A 25,691-nucleotide genomic window follows, 5' to 3' on the forward strand; every position below is an offset into this window, starting at 1 on the left:
AAACCTGGGGCAGTGCACCCAGACCACTTCAATGATCTATAGTGGGTGCCTATAGTGTCCCTTTATTTATATACATATCTCAACACTGAATATGATTACAAAAAAATAATTATGACATCTACACTAGTACTACTAAAGACACATAGAACAAAATAGTTAATTAGTTAATCAAGATTGTTAAAATGGCCAGTATCTCTAGGATTTAAATTTTCAGAATGAGGTTATGGTTGTACAACTTAATTTTTACAAAGTGTGGCCTGTTCAGATTATAACTTTAATAGAAGTCACAGAATCCCCAAAAATGCGTAAACAAGAATTATGATATAAATATATATATTATGTCTCTTCCAGATGTTTAACTTAAGCGCATTTTGATTATTATTGGCACATGCAACAGATTCCGCAGTGCTTTACAATATAATATAACAATTGTATCATTAACCTGTCCCAAATCCACTGATGGGGAGGAGGGAATGACAGGGCACTTCAGGCACTGTAACCACTACAGCATACTATTGTGAATTTGGTGCTTGGAGTGTTCCTTTAATGTAAATTGATTAAAAAATAAATAAAAAGTATTTACCTTATCATGCTTTCCATCTGCTATGGCAGTCTCTGCACTTTTTTGCTTGTTCAAGAGCTGCTTCCTCCTCTCTTGACGTTTGGCACGCTTCTGGAAGTCCTCTATATGAGAATTTAAATGAGTTGTCAACTCAGCTACATTGTTTAGCCTGCTGCTGCAATGTTTGCATTGATATGTAGTGGTCAAGGATCGGGTGCCAGTTATACCCAAAATGGAGAAGTCCCTCTTTATATCCTTGCTGTGGTGGTCTGTGTAATGCATGCAGAGAAGCTCAGGAGTGCTAAAAGAGAGTTTGAAACATTTTATACATCTAAATGGAAGCAATTCCATTTCCAGAGGCTCTGCATCAATAACTGGTGCCTCTGATTCAAGAATTTCTTCACCAGAACTTTGGCATTCATTTTCCTCAGCATACACAGGTGTAAAATAACAACCAAGCTTGCTGGCATTTTGTTTTTTTGGAATAACACCAGGATGACGTTTCATATAATGAGACATTATCCCTTTTTTGCTGAAGGATTGGAAGGGACATAGAGAGCATTTTTTCTTTTCCACTGCCTTTTTTAACTCTTCGCTTAACTCAGGGGAGTCCTCTTTTGGTGGGGTAGGAATGATTACTTTAGAAGGTTTGTCAGTAACGGTTCTAGAGGCAGCTAAACAATGTGTATAATATGCATCAATATCATGACGCTTCTGGTAATGAGCAGCAAGGCCCTTGCGAATAGCATTTGTATAGTTACACAGTGCACATTTGAATAAATTATTTTTTCCTTCTGGCTGAGCTCTAACATTGTTATGTTTGATTCGGTAATGTCTAGCAATTCCTTTTCTGGTAGAGCAGAAGTATTTACATAGCTGGCATCTGAAGACCGTGTGTGGGGCCAAGTGGTTTCGTTTAGAATTTACAGTTTCTGTCACCTCACCAGGTTCAAGAGTGACAACTGTCTGAGGTGGAAGTTCATCAGAAAGGGTGTCTTGGTCAACAGATGAAATCTCTTTTGGAGACAACTGAGAAAGCATTTCAGGAGCGGTTTGGTCATGATATTTTTCATAGTGAATTTTTAGTTTTTCAAGAGTTCCATGTGTGTAGGGACATATTTTGCACCTATAAGCACCATAGCCCTGCTTAAAGATGCGATTGTTTTCTTCTGCTTCATTCTGAGCAATTTCTGCAGGTGGTTCAAAATCATGCACAAAGTCTTCAGCAGTTACTTTTATTAAAGGATGTCGCTTTTGATAGTGAGTAAGGACTCCATGAATCCGAGTGTTAATATAAGGACAATGTCTGCATTTATATACAGATGTGGGGTTAATGTCTATGTCCTGTGCAAAATCTGCGGCTTTGACCTTCATACCAGGGTGTTTTTTCCCATAATGGGTCAGTAGGCCATGTAAGTTGTTGTACTCAGACTGGCAAACCATGCACTGATATGGGGAGGAAGAAAGCACAGAGTGAACAGATGATTGTAAAGGTTTTTCATGTGACAGGCCGGATTCATCACCACTGTCACCCTGTTCTGCATTTGCTGTAATCTTTTGTAGAGGTTGACTCTGTGAAGATATTAACTCTTCTGCATTTGCTTTTTCTGAAGCATCTTTTTCTCGAATTATTGCAAGCAACACAGATTCATCCCCTTTGAGCGCCCAAGGATGAAAAGATTGATAGTGATTACTTATATCCCAGATAGAAGGTCCTTCAAATGTACATTCCTTACACTTATATGGTTTTGGTTCTGATGCTGCTTGAGTAGGGTTAGTGTCTGGACCTGCACATAGTTTAGTGGCCATATAGGTGTAATCTACATAGTGCTCCGGGTGCCTCCTTTGGTAATGTTCAAGTAAGCCACCTGGTTCTGAATGAGAATAGATACACCATTCACAGTGATAACCAGCTTCTATAAAACCATCTAAAAAGGCCCATTTCAATATTGAAGTTACAGTGGCCTTCAAGGTAGGATGATCTTTTTTCATGTGTTTCCTTAGTGCATATACATAAGGAGTTGAATATGAACATTGTCTACACCTGAGACTTCGAAGCTTTGTCTTCTCATTCTCAGCTGTGGATGGTGATAACTTTGTATTGACTTCTTGCTTCTTTTGTCCTTGATCACAGAGACTTCTAATGGCAGCTGTATGTTGTCTAATTACATCTGCATTTACTTTAAAATCCCGGTGTTTCTTTTGATAATGGATAAGAACTCCTTTAACGGTCTGGTTTCCATAATCACAGTGCTGGCAAAAGAACATCTCATTTTCTCTATGCTGTAAAGAGCCCTTCTTTTGGGAAGATGATGGAGGCTTTGACGGTGTGCTTGGTGGAGGAATATCAGCATTCCTCATATCTGCAGCTGTTGGAGGTGCTTGTCTAATGTACTTTGCAGTAACTTTTATTTCAGGGTGTCGTTTTTGATAGTGTACCAACACACCAACAACTGAGCGATTACTATATGAACAATGCTTGCAAAAGTAAATTTCAGCATTTAAATCTTGACTGGGTACCACATTGGAAGTAGTTGGTGTTATGGAACAGCCCCCATCAAATGCTAGCTGTGATAATGCAGTTCCACTGTCCACTGAGACAATACGCATGGTTCTCTGAATACGGAAATACGAAGCCTTTTCATCAGGATGCTTTTTTTGATAGTGAACTAGAACAGAATGCATGTTTGGACTTGCAAAATTACACACGTCACAGTCATAGACCACCACATTATTAAGAGATGACGGAGATTTTTGATTTTCATTTTCTGTGGCAAATGGCTTTGTAGCAGTTTTGCTAAACGTTGCAGGGGCACTAGCACCAGGTCCAGCAGGAGTGGATGTTGTCATGCTCTTTGGAGCAGAATTCAAAATTTCTCTTAAGGTTTGAGATTCAGAACTTAATTCATCATGGCGATCAATGACATAACTTGAAAATATCATTGCATTATTGATCTTAACCGTTGGGTGCATTCTTTGGTAATGTGGCATTAGGCTTCTAACATTTGGACTTGTGTAAGAACAAAAGCGGCATCTATATATCAAATCGGTTTGGTCAAAATTGAGGACATTCATTGCTTCTGGGTGATGCTCAGCATAATGTTGCTGTAAATCTTCAAAGTTATTATAATCAATATAGCATTCAAGGCATCTGTACACTGCACTGTGATCATTGGGATCCAAGATGTACCTGAAACTGAACTTAATATATGGATGCATTCTTTGATAGTGAGTACTTACACTCCTGGCAGATTTGTTACTAAAATCACAATGCTTACAATAATATAGTCTTCCCGACTCTTCGTTATATTCAGAACTTTCATTGTTTTGGTCATTCTCACTAAAAACACCAGAATGGTTGAAAGAAACAGATGCATTGGAGTCTTGGTGGCTCACTGACTGGTAATAATAATCCTCATCATCATCAGACAATGTTAGCTCTATCTCCGCTCCATTGGAAGATGAATAATTCTGGATATTCCTGAAGTTCATGCCTTTTTGGGATGCAGTTCCATCCCTATTCCATATCTGCTGAAAAGTGTAAGTGTCTCCTGCCTCCATCATTGCTTCAGATACGTCATCTTCTTTGTCGAGCTCTACTTCGATCTCTACTTCATTTTCCTCATCTTCTTCATCGTCCTCCACATTAATGACAGCATCTTCCTCCTGTTGCTTACTCTGGTTAATTTTGCTCTGTAGGTTGCTTGCAATTTCATCAATTCTTGTTCTTTTTTTACCAGGTGATAAGTCTAATGGAAAATCATTTGAACTTTTCCGTGATGTCTTTGCAACAAAGTTATTTTTTGAAGATAATCCCAGTATAGATGTCTGACTCTTCTTAACTGTACTAGAACTAGAATCCGGTTCACTGTCTTGTTGTACCACATTGCTATTCGATGAAGGAATGTCGTCACAAAATGAATGCTTATGTTGCTGATGAACTCTGAGACCTTTCAGAGTAGTAGTAGAATAGCTACACATGGTGCACTTGTAAGGGTACTGTTGGCAAGGCTCAGTCATAACTGCAGATTTTCTTCCATTTACACTGCTGTTCTCAAAAGTTTCATTTAAGGATGAAGGCATATTTTCGTTCAGGGTGCTAACAGAATCCCACTCAGGTGATGTACCAGAATGACATTGCTTGTGTGCCCCAAGCCTTAAAGGGCTTTTGCAAGTAAATGGGCATTCATCACACTTATAAATAGCAGTCTTTCCAGACAGATGAATGTTTTCAATATGACGAGAAATACTACGCCGGTGCATGGTGAGAAAAGGACAGAAGGGACATTGAAATCTGTTCATGTATCTTCTGAAGGGAATTCCCTTTGTTTCCAATAACTTGTTATTTTCTGATCCCAGTAATGGCTCTCCAGATATTCCTGGATGATCCAATGACCCAAAACCATTTTCACTATCCAGTTCAATGTAATCTTCATCAGAACTGGAATCATTAAGCATGCTATTATTATCCATTTCAACTACAGAATTTGACTTATCTGGAATTCCATAGGGTGACCTGTCTGACAAATTCATAATGCCTACATTTGAAGAAGGTTTTGGTTTAATAGGAACATATGACATGGATGGATATTTTGGAGAATTGTCTCTGGGAAGTGCATTATTTATAGGGCCCCTGTAACTTGGCATGTTAGCATTAGTTAGATCATGTGTTCCTATATTTAGAGGCATAAAGCTTGTACCAGGACTGGAAACAATTGCAGTTTTATTATGTAGCTCAGACATGTTCATCCCATCCTGTCTTAAACTTGATAGTATTTTGACCATTCCACGATGTTTTTTCATCATATGATCACACCAGCGCTCCCTTCGTGGCGTCTGATAGCTGCACCATTCACAACAAAAGTTCCCTCTGGACTTTGTTAGAGGTTTTACCATTGACTCTAGAATGCTACGTTCCACTACTTCTGCAGGAAGTTCCTTACATGCTTCTTGGATTTGCATGGGAACAGATGCTGCATGGGAAGCTGCTGTTGTATTAGTTTCTTTTAGGCTACTCTTGTGATACATTTTTTGGTGTTTAATTATTCTTGCTCTTCTGGGTGACTTGTACGTACAAAACTGACAAGAGAATACTTTCCCAAAGCCATCATGCATCGTAATATTATAGCTTGAAGATCCAGGTGATTGACTTGCACCACCATGGCCATGAACCTTCCTAGTATGTTCTACAAGGAGGTTTTTGGATCGAAAATAACGAACACAAAACTTGCACTGGAAAAATTTGTTGGTTGGCTTGGTGTTTGCTGCTGTTGACTGTCCAAACAAACCAGTGTTATGGCTATAATATGATCCAGGTGTAACTTGAGAAGCACTTGGCCCTGAAATGAGAAAGCAAAACAATTGTGTAAGCAGTACTCAAACACAATATTTGTATATTTATTTTCCTTAGAAACATCATAAACCCACCACCAAACAAAATTGCTTAAGAAGAGAAAAAAGCCTGATAAAAAAACAAACAAAATATTTCGAAATGTTACACAAACAATGGAGTAATACAGAATTTACAAACATGTGCAAATATGTACTTATCAACTAAATACAAATTGGAGGTTTTGGGCTGATCTCATGTTATAATAAAACAATAACAAAAACCTCACAAATTGATTGGGGCTAAAAAGTAAAATTCAACCCACCATGATTTTCTTCTGTTGACATAAATTCATCTTTAACTGAAGAGAACACGCCTTCTGACTGGGTGCTAGAATTCGTACCCACAGATCTATTCTGACTAGAAATTTCTTCCGTTACATCTGTGGGTTGCAAAAATGCAGTATGTACATCCTGAATGTGAGCCTTTAGGTCATCATAGGACTGGGCTCTGAAGTCACAGCCATCACACTGAAGAACCTCCATGGTCTTAGGTTATGTTTTTACATTAGGAAATTCTGAAAAACAGAAGAAATAAAACCTTGAGTTATATACTGGTTAAAAGTACTCACCTACCCAATCTCCACCCAAGCAAAAAAACAAAAACAACCACAGACATGCTACATTGGATGGAATATGTCAAATGACTATTGGAATGTATTACGCAAGCATACTTCTCTAGTTGTTAAATTATACAAAAACCTTAAAGTTTTAGGAAGCGGACCATGGCTGAATATTATGATGAACATCTGTACTAAGAAAATACATTAACAGGAGAATGGGTCTTCAAGAAGTCCAAGGGATTTGTTTAACCTATGTACCCAGACAGCCAATTACTGTTTTCATCTCTGTGTAGCAATTCGTTATTTGATGTTAACGTTTATAGAGAAAGGATCCACCTTTCCAAAACCTGTAGACTACATCTTGCATTCATAGGTATGCAAGCACAACTCGGAATTAGTGAAACAAACAAACAAACAAACAAGATATAGAATAAGAGCAATTATAGTAGAAGTATCAATTACATAAATACAGTCTAGAACATTATAATTAGATGCCAAATAAGCAAACCACCAGAAAATATTAGCTGCATACAAATAATATTAAATTTTAGCTAAAACAATCATATTCGACTTTTCCTTGCTGTAGCCATAATATAATAAAACAAGCCTGCTCGGTAAGAACCAAAAACAATTCATGCTTTATAGGGTCCCAATAATTATGCAAATTAGCGTTCTAGATCTGACAAAGGCACATTGTTCTCACAGCCTCACTCATCATTCCAGACTCTTCCACAACCCTTTCTGCCACAGACACAAAAACAAACAGCACATGGGGGTAGGGGTGGGTTAAGTTAGGGAAAGCCAGTTACAGTGGATTCTGCTTTATGAAACAAAATGCATAAATTCTTATGTTTTTCCAAATTGTAGCTTATTTTGGGTGTGGGTGGCTGAAGAGTTTATGATCTGAAATGTAAGAATGCTATATGCCAATGTGAATATACTTTAAAAGTGTAGGATCTTCTTTGAGCTTGTGTGTCTTTCATTTCAATCTGCTGTAGCTAGGTTTCACAATAGTAAAATGATATAAAGAAAGAATAACAAGTGGTCATTATATCAAGAATTTTCACAAAAAATGCATGAACCTCATTCCTGGCTGCTTGCAACAGACCTCTGGAAAGAAAGACTGAATTCATACACAGAGATATTTACCTAAGCTACAGCTTGTCCTCCCACCTCCATCAACATGATCTTTGTACTAGATTACTTTTAAAACCAAGCTGCAGTTATCAAGATACTAGAAGCTCTTCTTTCAGAGCATAAGACTGGAGTGTGTGGAAGAGTTTGCTATCTGCTGTAGATCATATTACAGCAGCAACAGAAGCCCCACCCTATGTCTCTTCAGCACAGTCCATTACATCTCAAAAGCTTTTTTTTTTTTTTCCATGGTGCAGATGACTCCTGCATTCAAAGCACTTCACAGAAAAGCAGATCATCCAGTTTTTCTCTTCCCATCCCCCAAGCTTAGTCCTTTCATCTCAGCCAAACAAGGCACAGCTCTGCTGAAGGTTTTTTTTGTCACACAATCAGCAGATAGGAGATCCTGCGTCAGAGAAGCTGTAAGGCTTCACAATGCAGTCCTACTCCTCTGAGCTTTAGAAGCAGCCATTTTACCTCACAGAAAACAGGCACTTGAAGCCTCAGTTCAGCACAACATGGCTCCAGACCAGCAAAGAACAAGAGCACATAGTTCCTACAGATATCTCAAGTCCTTCTCTGTGTCTTTGAGAGAAGCAGCTTTAGATACATACAGCAGGCACATTTATGTTCACAGCAAGATTTTAACCATTTCTTGGTGCCCCAAGTACATTTTTTTTTCAGTTTGCAGAGTGATCTGAACTTCAGAGCATGTTCTGGAAAATATCCCCAGCCCTCTTGTTTCTTTCAAACATGAAAAGTTTGTAAGTCATTTCAAAACAGTTTTTGTTTTAGATTTCATCCTATTCTGGAGTTATAGAAGAGTTCAGAATTTAACCTAAATTAAGACAACTGCATCTTACTTACTTCTGTTCTATTAGGAGTTCTAAAGAGAGAAGACAAACCATCTGACTGCTTGCTAGATTCCAAAGTCTAATGACCTTTGTTAATCACCAGCCAGCCTGTCTGCATCAGCAAAGCCTGCCAACAGGCACACCCTTCAACACAAAGACTCCAGCTATCCTTTTATAAAAAGAGGTTCTCTGAAAGCTCCCTTGTATATCAGTGGAGAAACAAAACCTACCTAGAAAAACAGCTTTTAACATTTGTAGAGAGAGGAGAAAAACAAAACCACATACACACTACAAACTGAGGAACAAAATAATGGAATAAACATGATTTTTGAGGTATAGTCTATATGTAAAGCTAGATATGAAACTATTTAGGTACTTTCACATGGATGAGCTCCAGATAAACAATGTTCTCAAATTAGTTATTAATTTCCAAAGAACCGAAGGAGACTACTAACATGCCTTATTCTCCACAAAGTCTATCATATGTAAGATAATTAAAATGTGTCCTCTTAAAAAAATTATGTATACACACCATTTATAGGGTGCACTGAACATACTAATGTCCATCAACTTTTTTTTCAGCCACCAGGACCACTAGGTTCTTGTGATTCAGTCCATGAAAACTAGTTTTCTAAGCCTAAAATAAAGGCACATAAACCATATGGAAACCTAGAAGCATGTTTACCAAATACCATTAAAGCGGATCTGTCACTTTTGAGGGTCTTTGCATATTTATGTTTTTTTTTCTGTTTAGGGTATGTTGAGTGTGGAGTGCACTGAAAGGTATGTTTACTTGTCTGAAGCTGTTCCTTGTCTGCCTTTTCCTGTCAGCCTTGTTCAGTTCCTGGCACGTCATCTGCCAGGAGCCATTTCAGTGTTATACCCTTGTGCGTACTGCCAGATGCTAAACATCTGTGTCCTTACGTGGTATTTCATACTTATGTATTTTTTGGTTGCGAGGTCTGATCATCTATGCGACTCCATACAGAAACATTTTGGAGTCACAATTATGACACCAACCATTGAGGATGCTACTTTGACACAACCCACCAACCTAGATATTGTCGCTGACCATGTAATTGTGTTCCCTGGTGGCAGAAAACCACTTTCAGAAGGATTATGCACCCTAACACACTGCTAGAATTGTTCAGGAATGGTTGGCGAACATGGCAAAGGGTTCAAGGTATTGTCTTGGCCTCCAAATTCCCCAGATCTCAATGTGAGCATCTGTGAGATGTGCTGAAACAAACCTTACTCATGGAGGATTCACCTCGCAGCTCACAGGACTAAAAGGCTGCTAATGTCTTGGTGCCAGATAGCACAGAACACATTCAGAAGTCTGGTGTAGTCTATGCCTCGACATTAACTCATACTATGTACAAATCATTGCCCTGTTTCCTTTTGGTATCCAAGAGCAGATTTCATGTTTATTGGCATCCGACCAGCTATTCCTCAATTATTATGTATCTATATGGATCTTTGGCTTGTCTACTTGCTTGGGTGTAATACACTTATCAGCCACAACATTAACACCACCTGCCCAATAGCGTGCATGTTCCCCTTGTACTGATGTGTCGAGGCATGGACTCCACAAGACATCTGAACATGTTCTATGGTATCTGACATTATCAGAAGCTCCTTTTAGTCCTGTGAGTTGCAAGGTGAGTCCTCCATGGGTAAGATTTGTTCCAGCACATCTCACAGATGCTAACATTGAGATCTAGGGAATTTGGTGGTGAAGGCAACACCTTGAACTCTTCCTCATGTTCCTTAAACCATTCCTGAACAATTTTTGCAGTGTGTTAGGGTGCATAATCCTTCTGAAAGAGGCTTCTGCCACCAGGTAACACAATTGCCATGAAGGGGTGTACGTGGTCTGCAACAATCTCTAGGTTGGTGGGATGTGTCAAAGTAGCATCAAAGTAGCCAGGACAAAACGGTTCCCATCATAACATTGTCCAGAGCATAGCACTACCTCCCACCACCCTGCCCTCTTCTTGTGAAAATGGATAACACGGGCTAGCCTTTTCTCCCCACGTGCATCAATGTGCATTGGGCACCCATGACCATGATGCTGGTGCACCGGTTGTCATTCTGTGCAACACGTTTGGTAGGTACTATCCACTGCATAACAGGAACACCTAACAAGACTAGTTGTTTAAGAGATGCTCTGACTGTCTAGTCATCACTATTTGGTCTTTGTCAAAGTCACTCAGATCTTTTTGCTTGCCCATATTTCCTGTTTCCAAGACAGGAAATTCAAGAAATCACTGCTCAAAGCCTAATATATCCCACTCCTTGACAGGTGCCTTTGTATCGATATAATGCTCCACACTGTGCAACACTGGACTAGGAAGCACCTCTAGTGGACACCTGAGTGACAGCTGCTAGAGATGTTCCTAGGCAGCAATGTAAATACTGTTCTTTCTACGAAAAGGCAGTATTTACAGTGCTAAGACTGCAGGAGCATGCTATAGACCAGTGTTTCCTAAACCAGTCCTCAAGACCCACCAACAGTCCAGGTTTTGTCAGTACCTCCATTGGAATAAAACATACATAAATACTGGGAAATACATAAATACTGGACTGTTGGTGTAGAGCACTGCGGAAAACGTTGGTGCCATATAAACACCAATAATAATAGTGAGGACTGGTTTTGGAACCGCTGCTATAGACACCAGAACCACTACATTAAGCTACAGTGATTCAGGTAGGTATAGTGTCCCTTTAATTGTACTCACAAATTTGTCTACTTTGCTTCCCTATAAGCACCATATTACGTCTGACCCCTAAGTTCCAATATGCTACCAACCTATTTTTCTCTATATATATCATTCTTGTGTAGTGTTGCCACTAATATCTGCATCTTAGGTCTCTGCAAATCATGATATCACAATTTCCTTAGGGGCCTGCAGCAACAACTACATTTTTGAGAAGCTTGAACTAAGATATGGACCATAGTTAGGACATGTCTGCACATGCACAGGCAGTACAGATACTGTTTAAAGGAACACTATAGCATTAGGAGTACAAACTTGTATTCCTAATGGTATAGGGCACTGTCCCTAGTTATATATAACCATAAAATAAGAATAGAGACACTTACTCGCAGATTCTGTAGTTCCACTTATGATATTGAAATATCAGAAGAACTTGTATATTAGGGTAACCAAGGACTTATCATTAAGACAGACATGGTGGTCTTTGGTACTTTGCTGGTTTAACAATGGCCTAACATATGAACTTAGAGCTCATAATGCAAAGGCAGATGCTCTCTCCAAACGTGATTAAGAAGAACAAGACAATATTTAACTACCTAAGAATAAAATCTTTTACTATGGGAAAAGTCCTTTCAGAAACTTCTCCAATAGACCAGTTCGTAGCATCCCATTATAAAAAAAAAAATTGCATCTAGATTTAATCAATTTCTAAGAAGCCAAAGGCAAATAGATAAAGCGCCAGCAATGAATAAATGGGAACAAGAACTCAATTTTTCTTCCTCGGCTGAGGATTGGTCTTCGGGCCTACAAGCAGTAAAAAGATATATACATGGGGTGAATATTCAGGAAGTGTACTTTAAAATTGTATACCATTGGTATTTGGTACCTACTCGTCTTCACAGATTTCAACCCACACTCCTACCAGATTGTTGGAAATGCGGTAGGGAGTTAGGTTCATTCTCCCACATCTGGTGGGACTGTGAGGAGTTGAAGCCTGTGAAAACAATCTTATCGGAATTGGTAGTTTTTATTTTTGAGACTCAGACTGTGATCACGCCTCAAATGTTTTTGTTCCATTTGGATCTGCCAAAAAGTTATATAAAACTAAAAATTCTTATGATTCATATCTGTATGGCAATAAAAATAGTTATGGCCAGAAATTGGAGAAAAATGGGCGCGTTAAACTGGCATGATATTTGTTCACAGATAGAATTTCAACGCAGCATGGAAGCTGGGATAGCGCTAAATAAGATATCCAAAGAGAAATATAATGAAATGTGGGCCCCCTGGGTTAGATATTCTTACCATAAAACTCAAACCCCCCGCTCCCCTATAGATCGCCACTCTTAGGTAGCAGAAAACTGTGTGTGTGATGTACGGATAAGATGAATTGAATGTATGTATTGTATGACTGTAGATACAGCAGAAAGTGTATATATGACCATTCGAAACACGGTCCTACTGTTAAATATGTATAATACTCTATTGTTACGCAACTTACTGTACTGTGTTCCAAATTTATATTTGAAAAGTTGTATATGAATTAATTTTTTTTAAATTGAAAATAAAGATTTATATATTTAAAAAAAAAAAAGAAGAACAAGACATCAGTTTTATTACACCAAAGCAAAGATGTATATCCAATAATACCTTGACGCTTTCTTTTTCATTATTGTTCAAGTAAAGATTGTAGCCGTATTAGAAAAGTGATGTAGATGTAAAAAACAGATACAATTCGTATCTTGTAGTACCTTTTTAAAAATGTTGTTAGTCCAATAAAAAAGGTATTTAAAAAGGTATTACAAGATACAAATGTTATCTGTTTTTTAAATTTGTCATTATTGAATGGAATCCAATCCAGTCGACGCAAGCTGTTGGGACAAAGCTTCTTGATAAATAGAGTATGGAACCTTCTGAAATTTGTATTATTATTTGCACTTATATAGTGTCAATATATTCAACAATGCTTGAAAATTTTATAATGGGGATGTGAGACAAGTCCTTGACATCCAAAAATGAACAGAGACAAGAAGTGAAGAAGGTCCTGCTCAGACAAGCTCATACTTTATGCTTAAGTGTCACAGACACACAAGAGAAATGGCAGCATGTCAGAGGAGAGGAGGGACTAATGGATAAGAGGCCTGAATCAAAATAATCTATTAAAAGTGGTGTGTGGCACAAGATAACTGTGGAAGAAGTGCATATAAGCAAAAATCTAAAGAGGGCAATTGGAATGAGAGAAGCGTCACCCAGGAAGATGTTAAGCGTTCCTAGAGAGTTGTGTTTTCAGTGACCTTTTAAATGACTTAAAGTTAGGGGAGGTCTGATGGCAAGGCATAAAATTCAAAAGCAGCCCTTAGAAAAAAATGCAGATGAGAGTTGGCAATGAAGAGAATGAACAGATGTCAGGAGAAGGTCAATTGCAGAGCAAAGTCAGGAGAAGGTCATTTGCAGAGCAAAAAGAAGGGAAATTGTGTATTTCTTAAATAAAGAAGAAAGAAGAGTGGAATTAGTGTGGACGTTATAGGTTATTGTTAGCCGTTTGAGTTGGATCCTGAGGGGTACAGAAAGCCAATGCAATGATTGGCAAAGTGTTGAGGTGTGAGAGTAATGGTCAGTCAGTAAGATAAGCCTGGCGGCAGCATTGCTTACTACAAAGGGGCACTGTGGGTATTTGGAAGGCCGATGAGTAGTGAGTGTCAACAGTCAAGTTGGTAAATGATGAGTGTATGAAAAAACGCCTTAGTTGCATCTTGAGTTAGACAAGTGTGAATGTGGCAATTAGAAGTGGAAGGTGGAAGTTACAGGATTTTGCAGCATACTGGATGTGAGAAGAAAATGCAAGACATGAATCAAAAGTAACTTCAAGGCAGCAAACTGGCTTTGGATATTAGGGATATGGATATTAGGTAGAAATAGCTTTCAGTAAAGCAGCTGGCCGTCTGGAAATCACAAAAATTCTGCCCTCACCAGGAAGTGGCAATTTTAAATGCCAACAAAATAATGTTTGGCCGGTTCTTCATGATAATTGGCCGGTTCTCAAAGATGTCACACTTTGTTTCTTTGCCTAAGCTACCCACCTCCTCAGAATGGGCAAAGATAAACCCAGAGATGGGTTTAGACTGCATGTCATTCAAAAATAAATATTTTCTGATAGAGTTAGCCAATATGTTTCTAGATTCTGGAGGTATTTTTGCTTAAAGATGGGTCTGCTCCTCAGCAAATAGCCTTCAAATGGATGGAGCTGCTAAGAGTGCTTACCAATCAAATTAACATTACTTATGCCACCTTGTGTCCCAGTGTTGTGCCTGGTTCTGCCCTTCTTTGCTAATGTTGCAATGTGATGTTGTGCATCATTCTCGTATCATGTCAAGTGTAGGTTGATGTTTTCTTTTATGGTGCTCCATACCGGCACCAGTTTTCTGACACAAGGTCTGATGCATTATTTATGCAACTCCGTACACAAATGTTTTAAATTCATAATTATGATGGGAGCTACTGAGGATGCCTGACGCCTATGTTCATCCACACCACAGACACGTCATTACTCTGTTCCTTTTTTGGTATTCAAGAGCATGTTGTATATTTATCCTTTTTTTATTTTTATTTTGGCTAGTCCTTGACTATTCTCTATTTTGTATTCTTGTTGACCTTGTCTTCTCATTGGCGTGTACCTTCATATACCATTGACCATAGCCTATTCCTCTTTACACTTGCATGAGTTTACAGATTTGACTATCTCACCTCCCAACATGCCTGGTCTGGTTTATACAACTATCCTGTTTTTCTCGAGTTATATATTGCTTGAGTAGCTCTGCAGCTAAGCATCTTAGGTCACTAGTAATCCTGAGAATGTACAACCATGGGTGATTTCATTCATGAAAAAACAATGGTGCAATTAGCCTGTTTGAAAGTCTTTTTTCTTCATAAAAAGTACTTTAATCAACTGAAACCATTGTGTGCAAGGACTTGAGGGATATGCACAGTCTTACAATTGTCATACATAATGGTTTTGTGTCATTTTGGGGCAAAGTTTTAAAAGTGAAAACTAAAGGAATGTTTCTGTAGATCACTCCACTTTTAGAACTTTGCCCCAGAATTACTCATAACTCCCACTGTGTACAAATGTCACATGTACTAATTTTCTGCATTCTTTCAAGTCATGTTCTATGCTAAGACACCGGAGCAAATTAAACCCCCTTCCACCTGCAATCTACAAAATTTCCAGCACAGTATGTAGATAACAGTGTTGAGGTACTGAACAAAATAGTTCAGTGACAATTTAAGTCATGAATTAAACTGGAATACCACATACTACATTCTCCCCAAATACATGAGTAATCTTCAATAGGGATAAACATACAATCCTGCCAAACAGAAAATACTTAAATTGTACATGATACCATCATATGTAAGTAGCAACACTTTTAAAATATGACATATAAATGATGTACCGTATGTGAAATTTGAGACTGCCAAGACAATAAAAAAATAATATGATTCCACAGAAGGCTATGTCCACTTTATGTTTATTTCAGGTCATGTTAGTAAAGGATGTGGCTTTTCTGTACTAAATAACTTGACAGAAACCATTGAAAGCTGGTTTCCTGTTCATTTCTCTGTTGATATGGCCGGAATTAACTATAAACTGGCAACTATTAGCAATAAAAGACCCAAGTCAACAGAAGCTGACTAAATAACCAAATAATAATAATAATATTGCCATATGATTTCTTGTACATGTTTGGGACATTCCAGCTATCTATTACCACACAGGGATGAAACATTTCCATGAGGATCATCAGTATGGAATAAAATTGTAATTCCACATTGTTTACTCATCTTTGGTTTTCTTGGAAAATGTGAAATTTCAGGGGCCTAGATTCTCCAGATTTGACATCCAGTTTCTAAAATTGTATACATGTACATTTATATAATGTCCTGGCACCATAACCACTATGGGGAATTGCAGTGGATATAAATTATGTGTTCGGAGTGTTCCTTTCAAACTTACAGAATTACGCATATATTAAATATACCAACAAGGCAGTTACTGCATATATGAACTATTTTGAAACCTGAGCAAGGATTAAAGAAGGGCATACTATTGAGTTTCTCATATTTTTTATTTTTGCTTCAATGCATTATCTTAGGGCGTGAACTTAACTTTTGTGGTTGGGAATGAATTTGAAGGGTTATTAATGGATAATATTCAGGAATTCATTAGGAAGAACATTATCATCATGGTTTTATGAAACATAGGTCATATCAAACTAATCTAATTGCATTCTACGAAGAAGTAAGTAAAAGTATAGATCAGGGTGTTGCCGTGTATGGGATCTACTTGGATTTTGCCAAGACGTTTGATACGGTTACTCACAATAGGTTAGTATTCACAATAAAATAAATTGGTCTAGGTGAAAATTCTTGTTCTTGGGTAGAACATTGGCTTAAAGATAGAGTACAACGAGTTGTCATTAATGGTAAATTTTCAAGCTAGACAAAAGTGCTACGTGCCGCTTCTATTGAACATATTTATAAATGATCTTGAAATAGGCATTGAAAGCCATGTTTCAGTGTCTGCAGATGACACAGAACTCTGTAAAGTAATGCAATGTAAACAGGATATTGCTTGGCTGCAGACGGATTTAGATAGATAGGGGGACTGGGCACTCAAATTGCAGTTGAAATTTTATGTAAAAAACTGCATTTAGGGGTAAAGAATGCACAAGGAACTTACAACCTAAATGGTAGTGAATTAGGGATAAAAACATACAAGAAGGATTTGGGAATTGTTATACAGGTGATACTCGAAAAATTAGAATATCGTGCAAAAGTTCATTTATTTCAGTAATGCAACGTAAAAGGGGAAACTAATATATGAGATAGACGCAATACATGCAAAGTTAGATAGTTCAAGCCGTGATTGTCATAAGGGCGATGATTATGGCTTACAGCTCATGAAAACCCCAAATCCACAATCTCAGTAAATTAGAATATTGTGAAAATGTGCAATATTCTAGGCTCACAGTGTCCCACTCTAATCAGCTAAGTAAGCCATAACACCTGCAAAGTATTTCTGAGTCTTTAAATGGTCTCTCAGTCTAGTTCAGTAGGAATCACAATCATGGGGAAGACTGCTGACCTGACAGTTGTGCATAAAACCATCATTGACACCCTCCATAAGGAGGGAAAGCCTCAAAGGGTAATTGCGACGGAAGTTGGATGTTCCCAAAGTGCTGTATCAAAGCACATTAATAGAAAGTTATGTGGAAGGAAAAGTGTGAAAGAAAAAGGAGCACAAGCAGCAGGGATGACCGCAGCCTGGAGAGGATTGTCAGGAAAAGGCCATTCAAAAGTGTTGGGGACTTTCACAAGGAGTGGACTGAGGCTGGAGTCAGTGCATCAAGAGCCACCACACACAGACGGATCCTGGACATGGGCTTCAGATGTCGTATCCCTCTTGTCAAGCCACTCCTGAACAAAAAAACAACGTCAGAAGCGTCTTACCTGGGCTAAAGAAAAACAGACCTGGTCTGTTGCTCAGTGGTCCAAATTCCTCTTTTCTGATGAGAGCAACTTTTGCATCTCATTTGGAAACCAAGGACCCAGAGTCTGGAGGAAGAATGGAGAGGCACACACTGCAAGATGCTTGAAGTCCAGTGTGAAGTTTCCATAGTCTGTGTTGATTTGGGGAGCCATGTCATCTGCTGGTGTTGGTCCATTGTGCTTCATTAAGTGCAGGGTCAATGCAGCCGTCTACCAGGAGATTTTGGAGCACTTCATGCTTCCTTCCGCAGACGAGCTTTATGGGGATGCTGACTTCATTTTCCAGCAGGACTTGGCACCTGCCCACACTGCCCAAAGCACCAAAGCCTGGTTCAATGACAGTGGGATTACTGTGCTTGATTGGCCAGCAAACTCGCCTGACCTGAACCCCATAGAGACATTGCCAAGAGAAAGATGAGAGACATGAGACCGAACAATGCAGAAGAGCTGGAGGCCACTATTGAAGCATCCTGGTCTTCCATATCACCTCAGCAGTGCCACAGGCTGATAGCTTCCATGCCACGCCGCATTGAGGCAGTAATTGCTGCAAAAGGGGCCCAAACCAAGTACTGAATCCATATGCATGCTTATACTTTTCAGAGGTCCGATATTGTTCTATGTACACTCCTTGTTTTATTGATTGCATGTAATATTCTAATTTACTGAGATTGTGGGTTTGGGGTTTTCATGAGCTGTAAGCCATAATCATCGCACTTATGAAAAATTACGGCTTGAACTATCTTGCTTTGCATGTATTGCGTCTATCTCATATATTAGTTTCCCCTTTTACGTTGCATTACTGAAATAAATGAACTTTTGCACGATATTCTAATTTTTCGAGTATCACCTCTAGACAAAATAGCCAACATACAATGTCAATTGGCAGTTGCTAAGGCCAGTAAGGTATTATCATGTATAAATAGGGGCATTAATTCTCAATTTTAAAATATTATTTTGCCTCTTTATAAATCGCTAGTAAGATGCTGTGCAAGTTTGGGTACCTGTTCTGAAGAAGAATATTAAGGCACCAGAAAAAGTGCAGAGGCAGGCTACAAAAATGATAAAAGGATTGCAGCATTTTAGTTATGGAGAAAGGTTAACAAAGTTAAATCTCTTTGGTTTGGAAAAACAGCACCTCAGATGGGATATAATAGCATTATACAAATATAGTCAGGGTCAATACAAACCATTGTCTGGAAATCTATTCATAAACAGGGCTATACATAGGACACAAGGTCATGTATTTTGGCTGGATGAAAGGAGATTTAGTCTAAGGCACAGGAAATAGTTTTTTTTACAGTTAGAGCAATAAGGATATGGAATTCTGTGCATGAAGAGGTGGTTTTATCAGAGTTCATACAGATGTATAAACAGCAATTGGATAAATACCTACAAAAACATAATATAGAGGGATATCATTTTTAATTAGTGGGGTAGTAGCTTCTTGATCCAAGGAGATATCTGACTGCCATTGTGGAGTCAAGACAGAATTTCATCCTAGTTTGTTGCAAAATTGGAAGCACTTCAAAATGTTTTTTTGCCTTCTTTTGGATCAACAGCAAAAACAAACGTGAGAAAGGCTGAACTTGAAGGATGCCTGTCTCTTTTCAGCTATGTAACTAGTTACAACTTTCTACAAGCCCGAAACCATCATCCTGGGTTACTGTATCTCTGGTGCAGAGGGAACTTGCTGGCATTTGGATCTGGACTGCCCTTGTGGTTGGCATCAGTCTGATATGCTAAGTGTATTGGTTCTCTATGTAATGGCACAAGAGAGCAAAAACTATTTTTAGAACTGGAGGGGGAATAACCAAAGGGCAAGCTATTGCATTTCTCTGAACTTTTGCCTGTTCTCAGATTTCTTATATCCACTGTTTTTGCTTCACTGCATATTTTAAGTTTACTGTCATTCCATATGTCTCAGACCCTTCTTCCAACCTTGTTATTCCTTGTAGGCCAGACTTTAAGACTACCCTACATTTAACTTTACTCAATGAGTGTATATTTTACCTAGAAACATACATATATAGCCATATTACCTTTTTATTTTTTCACTTTGTTTCCTGCTCTGGGGTAGCAAGCAGTGGTAGGTGGCAATAATAAATGCTTTATGCTAGAGTGTTCCTTTAACATTTATACCCAGTCTATGCAAATCCTTTCCACTCAAGACATACACCTGTATGTTCACCTGTTTTTCTCATACAGGTTTGTATACTTTTACTAAAAAGTAAAAAATAACCACCTGGGATATTTATATGGGCAATTGCTAGTTTCTTTTCTATTTTTGGAGATATTTTTTCTTTAACAGATTCTAATAGAACCAGTACAGAAAAATGACTGACTTCTAACCAAAAAGTGAGTTATAAAAGTTATATAGAAATGGAACCATCACAATCATTAAAGCAACCAGTACAGCTTATTGTAATGTGATGGTGCTAGGAAGCAATCTCTCTCTCTGATTCAGATCTGTAATGAGGAAATCTCCATAATCCGCCCAATCCAGTGCAAGCAAAGATAAAGAGATTTTTACAGTATGACGTCATTGTAAGTTTTTCCAATGCAGAAATACTACCTTTCTGTCAAGCCATTTAAAAATTGAAGGCCTCATAGCTTCCTGGCACCATACCCGCTTCAATGATTTGCAGTAATGATAATCCTTCGAGTGAAGAAACCTTACTACCAAGCACATCCTTCAAAACCATTCTTATTGTCATGAATCCCTATAGGTTAATTGTACACATTTTTTAGATATAATTTTTTTTGAATATGTTAGAAATTTATAACACAAACGGGGCACTGCTGAATAATTTTATGCAATTATTGCGCACCACACATATATAATATATATGTTTATGCACAAATATGGAAGTATTTTTTACATTTCACACCAAACTCCAAGCCTTCTCATCAGGCGTTTTAAAACTACATTATTTTCAACACAGGTTTTTAAAAAAAATCAATATATATTGTTAAGGTGGACTACAGATTAAAGTTAGCTTTATTTTAGTAAAAAGGAATGTTTTGGTATATGGTATTTAATTCCTGTCATGGGTACAACTACTTGTTCACTTTAAATAAGAAATACAGTATATGTTAAAATGAGAATTACATTATTTCCAGAACCAAACTTGCAAAAACACAGAATTCCTTTAAAATATTAGCACATATTGTTTATATATGTAGCGAGAAGCCACCAGAATAGCATGGGTGGGAGTGACAAAAATCAGCAGTGGGAATAATAATCGGTTATACTGCCACATTCTACAACCTGTGAAAAATGTATCACTGATCTTATCTTCATTTTCCCCAGAAGGTAAAATGACACTGAGCTAAAGCAGAAATAAATCTGACAGACAACAGATTGCATTCCACAACATCAATGTTGAAGTCAAAGACAGTAAAAGTTATTAAGCCTTCTAAGTACATTATAAGTATATATATATATATATATATATATATATATATATATATATATATACACACACATATATATACATACATATATATATACACACACACACACACACACACACATATATATGTATTTACAATTTAACAAAAAACATTCAGATGAAATGTGCTATCTTTGAAATGTTCTATCTTTCAGCTGACACGTTTAGCCTATCCCTGCTGTCCAAATATGGATGAGGTGTAACTACTGCACTAACTACACGTCATATGGAGAACCAGGTCATGGGAGCTTCGAGGACCTTTGGTTTGAGTCAAACTGTTCAAAAAAATGGTTTGACTCAAAACGAAAGGACTATGCCTGCAGCCTTCTAGCACCACTACAAGGGTCTGGTGCTTAAGATTTCCTATGCAGTTTATATGTTTAAGCAGGTCAAATGTTGGTGAGTGAAATGTTCTATCAATAGTTGAAAAGTAAAGGGGTAGTTAAGAGCAATGAAAGCGCAAAGAGAAAAAAAAAAAACTAGCTGACTTTACCTGACCATCTTCTTATAACAGCTAGGGAGAATACAAATAATACAAAATATAATTACCAATAGAAAGAAAAAGTCCCTTCATATATTGTCACCCTTAAGTTTAAACGTCATACCTGATCTCTTCTAATTAACAGTTTGTGGTTTGAATTTGAGTTTGAGTTTGAATATGGCTGTTTTACCCATGAACTGCTAAAGAAGATGAGAGAGGCTCAGAGAACCTCATAATGGTAAAATCTAGGCAATCATGCTATCCGAATGACTTCACCTCTTACAAACTGCATACTGTCTGCACAAAGCAACCTAGACTGGCTAATCTGGATAACTATTGTCATGATATCAATAACATAAATAATTCCCCCAACAATTTCAGCTCACAATCAAAAAGACAGAAAACAAAACCATGAAATGCACTATATCAGGGGAAGGCAACCTTTGGCACTCCATCTGTTGTGAATTGCATTTCCCCTGATGCTTTGCAAGCATTATGGCCATAAAAACACTATGGGTGATGTAGTCCACAATATCTGGAGTGCTGAACGTTTCTTACCCCTTCACTATATACATTGAGATATATATATATATATATATATATATATATATATATATATATATATATATATATATATATATATACAGTGGAACCTCGGTTAACGAATGCCTCGGTAAACGAAAAATTCGGTTTACGTATAAAAATTCATTTAAAAAAATGCCTCGGTTTACGTATTTTTTTCACAATACGAAACAAGTGTCCCAGTTTATAGCTCCGCCCCCTGTATACTGAAGTGTGGGTAGCACGTGAGTGTGTAGTGTGGAGGTGTTGGAGAGGTTTTGGAGCCATTTGCAGCAAGCTGTGGAGCCTTGTGGAGCCTTTTGGAGCCATTTTCAGCAAGTTGTGGAGCCTTTTGAAGCCACTTGCAGCAAGTTGTGGAGCCTTTTGGAGCCATTTGCAGCAAGTTGTGGAGCCTTTTGAAGCCACTTGCAGCAAGTTGTGGAGCCTTTTGGAGCCATTTGCAGCAAATTGTGGAGCCTTTTTGAGCACTTTGCAGCAAGTTTTGGAGCCTTTTGGAGCCATTTGCAGCAGGTTTTGGAGCCTTTTTGGTGCATTTCAAGAAGTGGAAAGGTAGGGAGCTGAGCTTAGTTGTTTGCATGCCTTTTACTGTGTGTTGATGTGTGATGTTTTAAAACATAAAGTTGGATGTTTGAAATGTTATTGCTTGATTAATCATGTCCCTGTACAGTATGCATGCCTTTAAAGTGCACTTTATAAAGAGTTTTGAACAGATAAAATACTTTATTTGACTTTTTTCTCACCTCCGGAACGAATTAATTGGTTTTCAATGCATTCCTATGGGAAACCGTGTTTCGGTTTACGAATTTTTCGCAATACGAAACATCCCGGAGAACGCATTAAATTCGTAAACCGAGGTCCCACTGTATATATATATCTCAAACATGTGAAACAAAAACGCTGGTGAGTGTGCCTTCTCCCTCACAACAAATATAAAACTGAGGACTTGGAAGCAGGCTCTGAAAAAAACTTCTCCAACCTTACTCCAGTCTATCACTAATAATGAATTTGTAATTCAAATGTATATGTACTGTAAGCCACTGCTCATTTGCAAGATAACTGAGCATCTCCTGAATCTCATCTCTAGTAATCTCAAAATGAGGTCTCAGTCAAGGTCAGCACAGTTAACAATTTTAGTGCTCAAGTTTAAAGCACCACTAACTGACAACATACCTCAGAGCATCCTTAGTTGACACGTCTCTGTATTCTGGTGCTATAAAATCTGGATAACAGTAAGAGTTGTACCAATCCACAAAGTTGGAGTGAAACCCTTAGCATCAAACTACAGACAAATATCACTACTTTCTTTGCTATCTTAAATATTTGAAAAAGAAATGTGCCCAAGTGCAACTATGCAGATGTTAACAACCTCAAAACCTCATGGGTGAAAACTCGGTACACTGGTTCCATTTTAATCTATTAGTATGCATTGCTAACAATGGTTTCAACTCACTCAAAATTGCATGTGGAGCTTGCCAAGTTTCTCCAAGAAAGAAAACATATCAAACAACTCAAGGCTGTTTTACAACATGATTTCACTGTTTAGATATGGATCTATAATCACATTTTTTTAAAATTCTGGTACAACTGTTACAATGATCTTTGGAACAAAACCCACTTTCTAAACTAATCCCCCAATTCAATATTACAATATTATCAAACCGTAATTTTACTTTAGTTAGTACCTGCAAATATTTTGGGATGGACCTGTCTCAGGTCTTTCTTTTTGACCTTGTATTCATAAAATACCATCTGAACCAAAGATGGACAAAAGGTAGAGCCCCATGTGATGTACAGATACAACTCACATAACGCTTATGGATTGTACTTCTACAAGTTGAAGTTCTAGAACAGCCAGGGAATCTATCTTTGGGGCAACCCTGATTTAAACTCCACCCTCATGTTTACATTATTCAGAAACAAAAATATGTCTTTAGCTAACATTAACAAATGCTAATGCCTTGCAATCAACATTGACTATGTGGAGTACATACATCTGCACCACAAATCCATCTCAATAGTGTGTTGCCCTGGAATGTAATTACACTGCCAGCCATTGTAATATGTTAAAATGCCTGAAATGGTCAACACACTAATCCAAACATTCACTTATCTTACCTGGATCATAGCCACTTCCCTGGTTAGCTCACATGATCATAACACTCTCCACAGCTCTGATAACTTCCACCTCCTTACTCTCGCTTCCTTCTTACAACATGAATTTGAGTCATGCAATATACTGATACATAGCTCCACAGCTGTGGAATAACCTTCTAAAACCTTTAAATGGTCCACAATCTCTTAAAAGAACTATTTCAATCTAAAAACAAACCTATAACAACTGCTAATGGTTATCTTCATTCTGTGTATATTAATTGTGTAACCTTCTAAATATGCATTGTATGTGCATTCCAATACATACTTGAAAACATGATAATTGTTTATACATTGATGCATATTTATGCACTAAATAAAATAAAAGCCCTTTATACACAGTTACCCCATATTGGTGTTGTTATGAAGTAACCTTTAACATTTCTTATAGATTTATCAGCAAAAATCCACAAGATATCAGCAGTTACACAGCCATCAGAATCAGATGAGATCAGCTAGATAAAATTGAACTGGTAGAAATTGTGTGACAGGTTCATTAGTAGGGAGGAAGGACCAATGAAAGATCTAGTGAGATCAGTAGTAGGTCAATGGTGGGGCCAAGTGAGATCAGAAAGTTGAATGAACTATTGAGGATTAAGAAAAGAGTTTGGATAAATTGGATTAACTTGTAAATAGGAGAAACTTGTAAACATTTGAAGGCAATGGCTGATTGGATGCAATGACTAAGCCTATCACCAGCACCGAAGTGACAATCTTCCACCTTGGAGTCAAGGCAGGAGGAGGATGCATAGGAGCTAAACAGACATGTGCCTTTGAGAGAGCTTTATGGTTAAACCCCTCAGAAATGGCTTAACCACTATGGTGCCCAGAACCTCCAGACATCATTGAGATCAAGTTGTTACGGGGCGAGAGTGGTCCTTTAAGTATTGAGAAACACAAAGAGAAATAATTGTAGTAGAAGAAAAAATGAATGAGGTGAAGACATTTTGACATGGAATATTTTTCAGACACCTAAAATGATTAAGAAAACAACATTAAAATAGTCATGGTATGGTTATGGTCCTGGATTGCCAAACAGACAAGCCTTTTACCACTTCACAGTTATCATTTTAAAAAAACTCACTACCGTAAGGACAGATAAATGTAAAGACTTGATATAATGTGAAATATAAAAGCCATAATAAACCATGACAGCATAGATATTTAAGTACTGATACCAGAAAAAACAGTAACATGTTGATTTGTAGAATAATTTGAGGGAAACTATAAAAAGGTGATGATGAGTCATTGTCCC

The 25,691-nt window shown here is 37.8% G+C and overlaps 1 protein-coding gene across 4 annotated transcripts in view; it reads right to left on the reverse strand.

The window, feature by feature from the left end:
* ZNF462 (zinc finger protein 462) overlaps positions 1-25,691 on the reverse strand; it is a 71,880-nt gene that overhangs the window by 37,641 nt on the left and 8,548 nt on the right. For 3 of the 4 annotated variants that reach the window (XM_063455204.1, XM_063455202.1, XM_063455205.1), the window contains exons 2-3: positions 6,217-6,468; positions 584-5,901 (exon numbers count right to left, since the gene is read on the reverse strand). In XM_063455204.1, the coding sequence (XP_063311274.1) occupies positions 584-5,901; positions 6,217-6,436 (5,538 nt within the window). In that variant the 5' untranslated portion in view covers positions 6,437-6,468. Of the gene's footprint in view, positions 1-583; positions 5,902-6,216; positions 6,469-7,662; positions 7,745-25,691 lie in introns of those variants that run through there. The other variant, XM_063455203.1, reaches the window with a different exon arrangement.

Source organism: Pelobates fuscus, chromosome 5 (assembly GCF_036172605.1).
Source record: "Pelobates fuscus isolate aPelFus1 chromosome 5, aPelFus1.pri, whole genome shotgun sequence".
In the NCBI taxonomy this organism is placed as follows: Eukaryota; Metazoa; Chordata; class Amphibia; order Anura; family Pelobatidae; genus Pelobates; species Pelobates fuscus.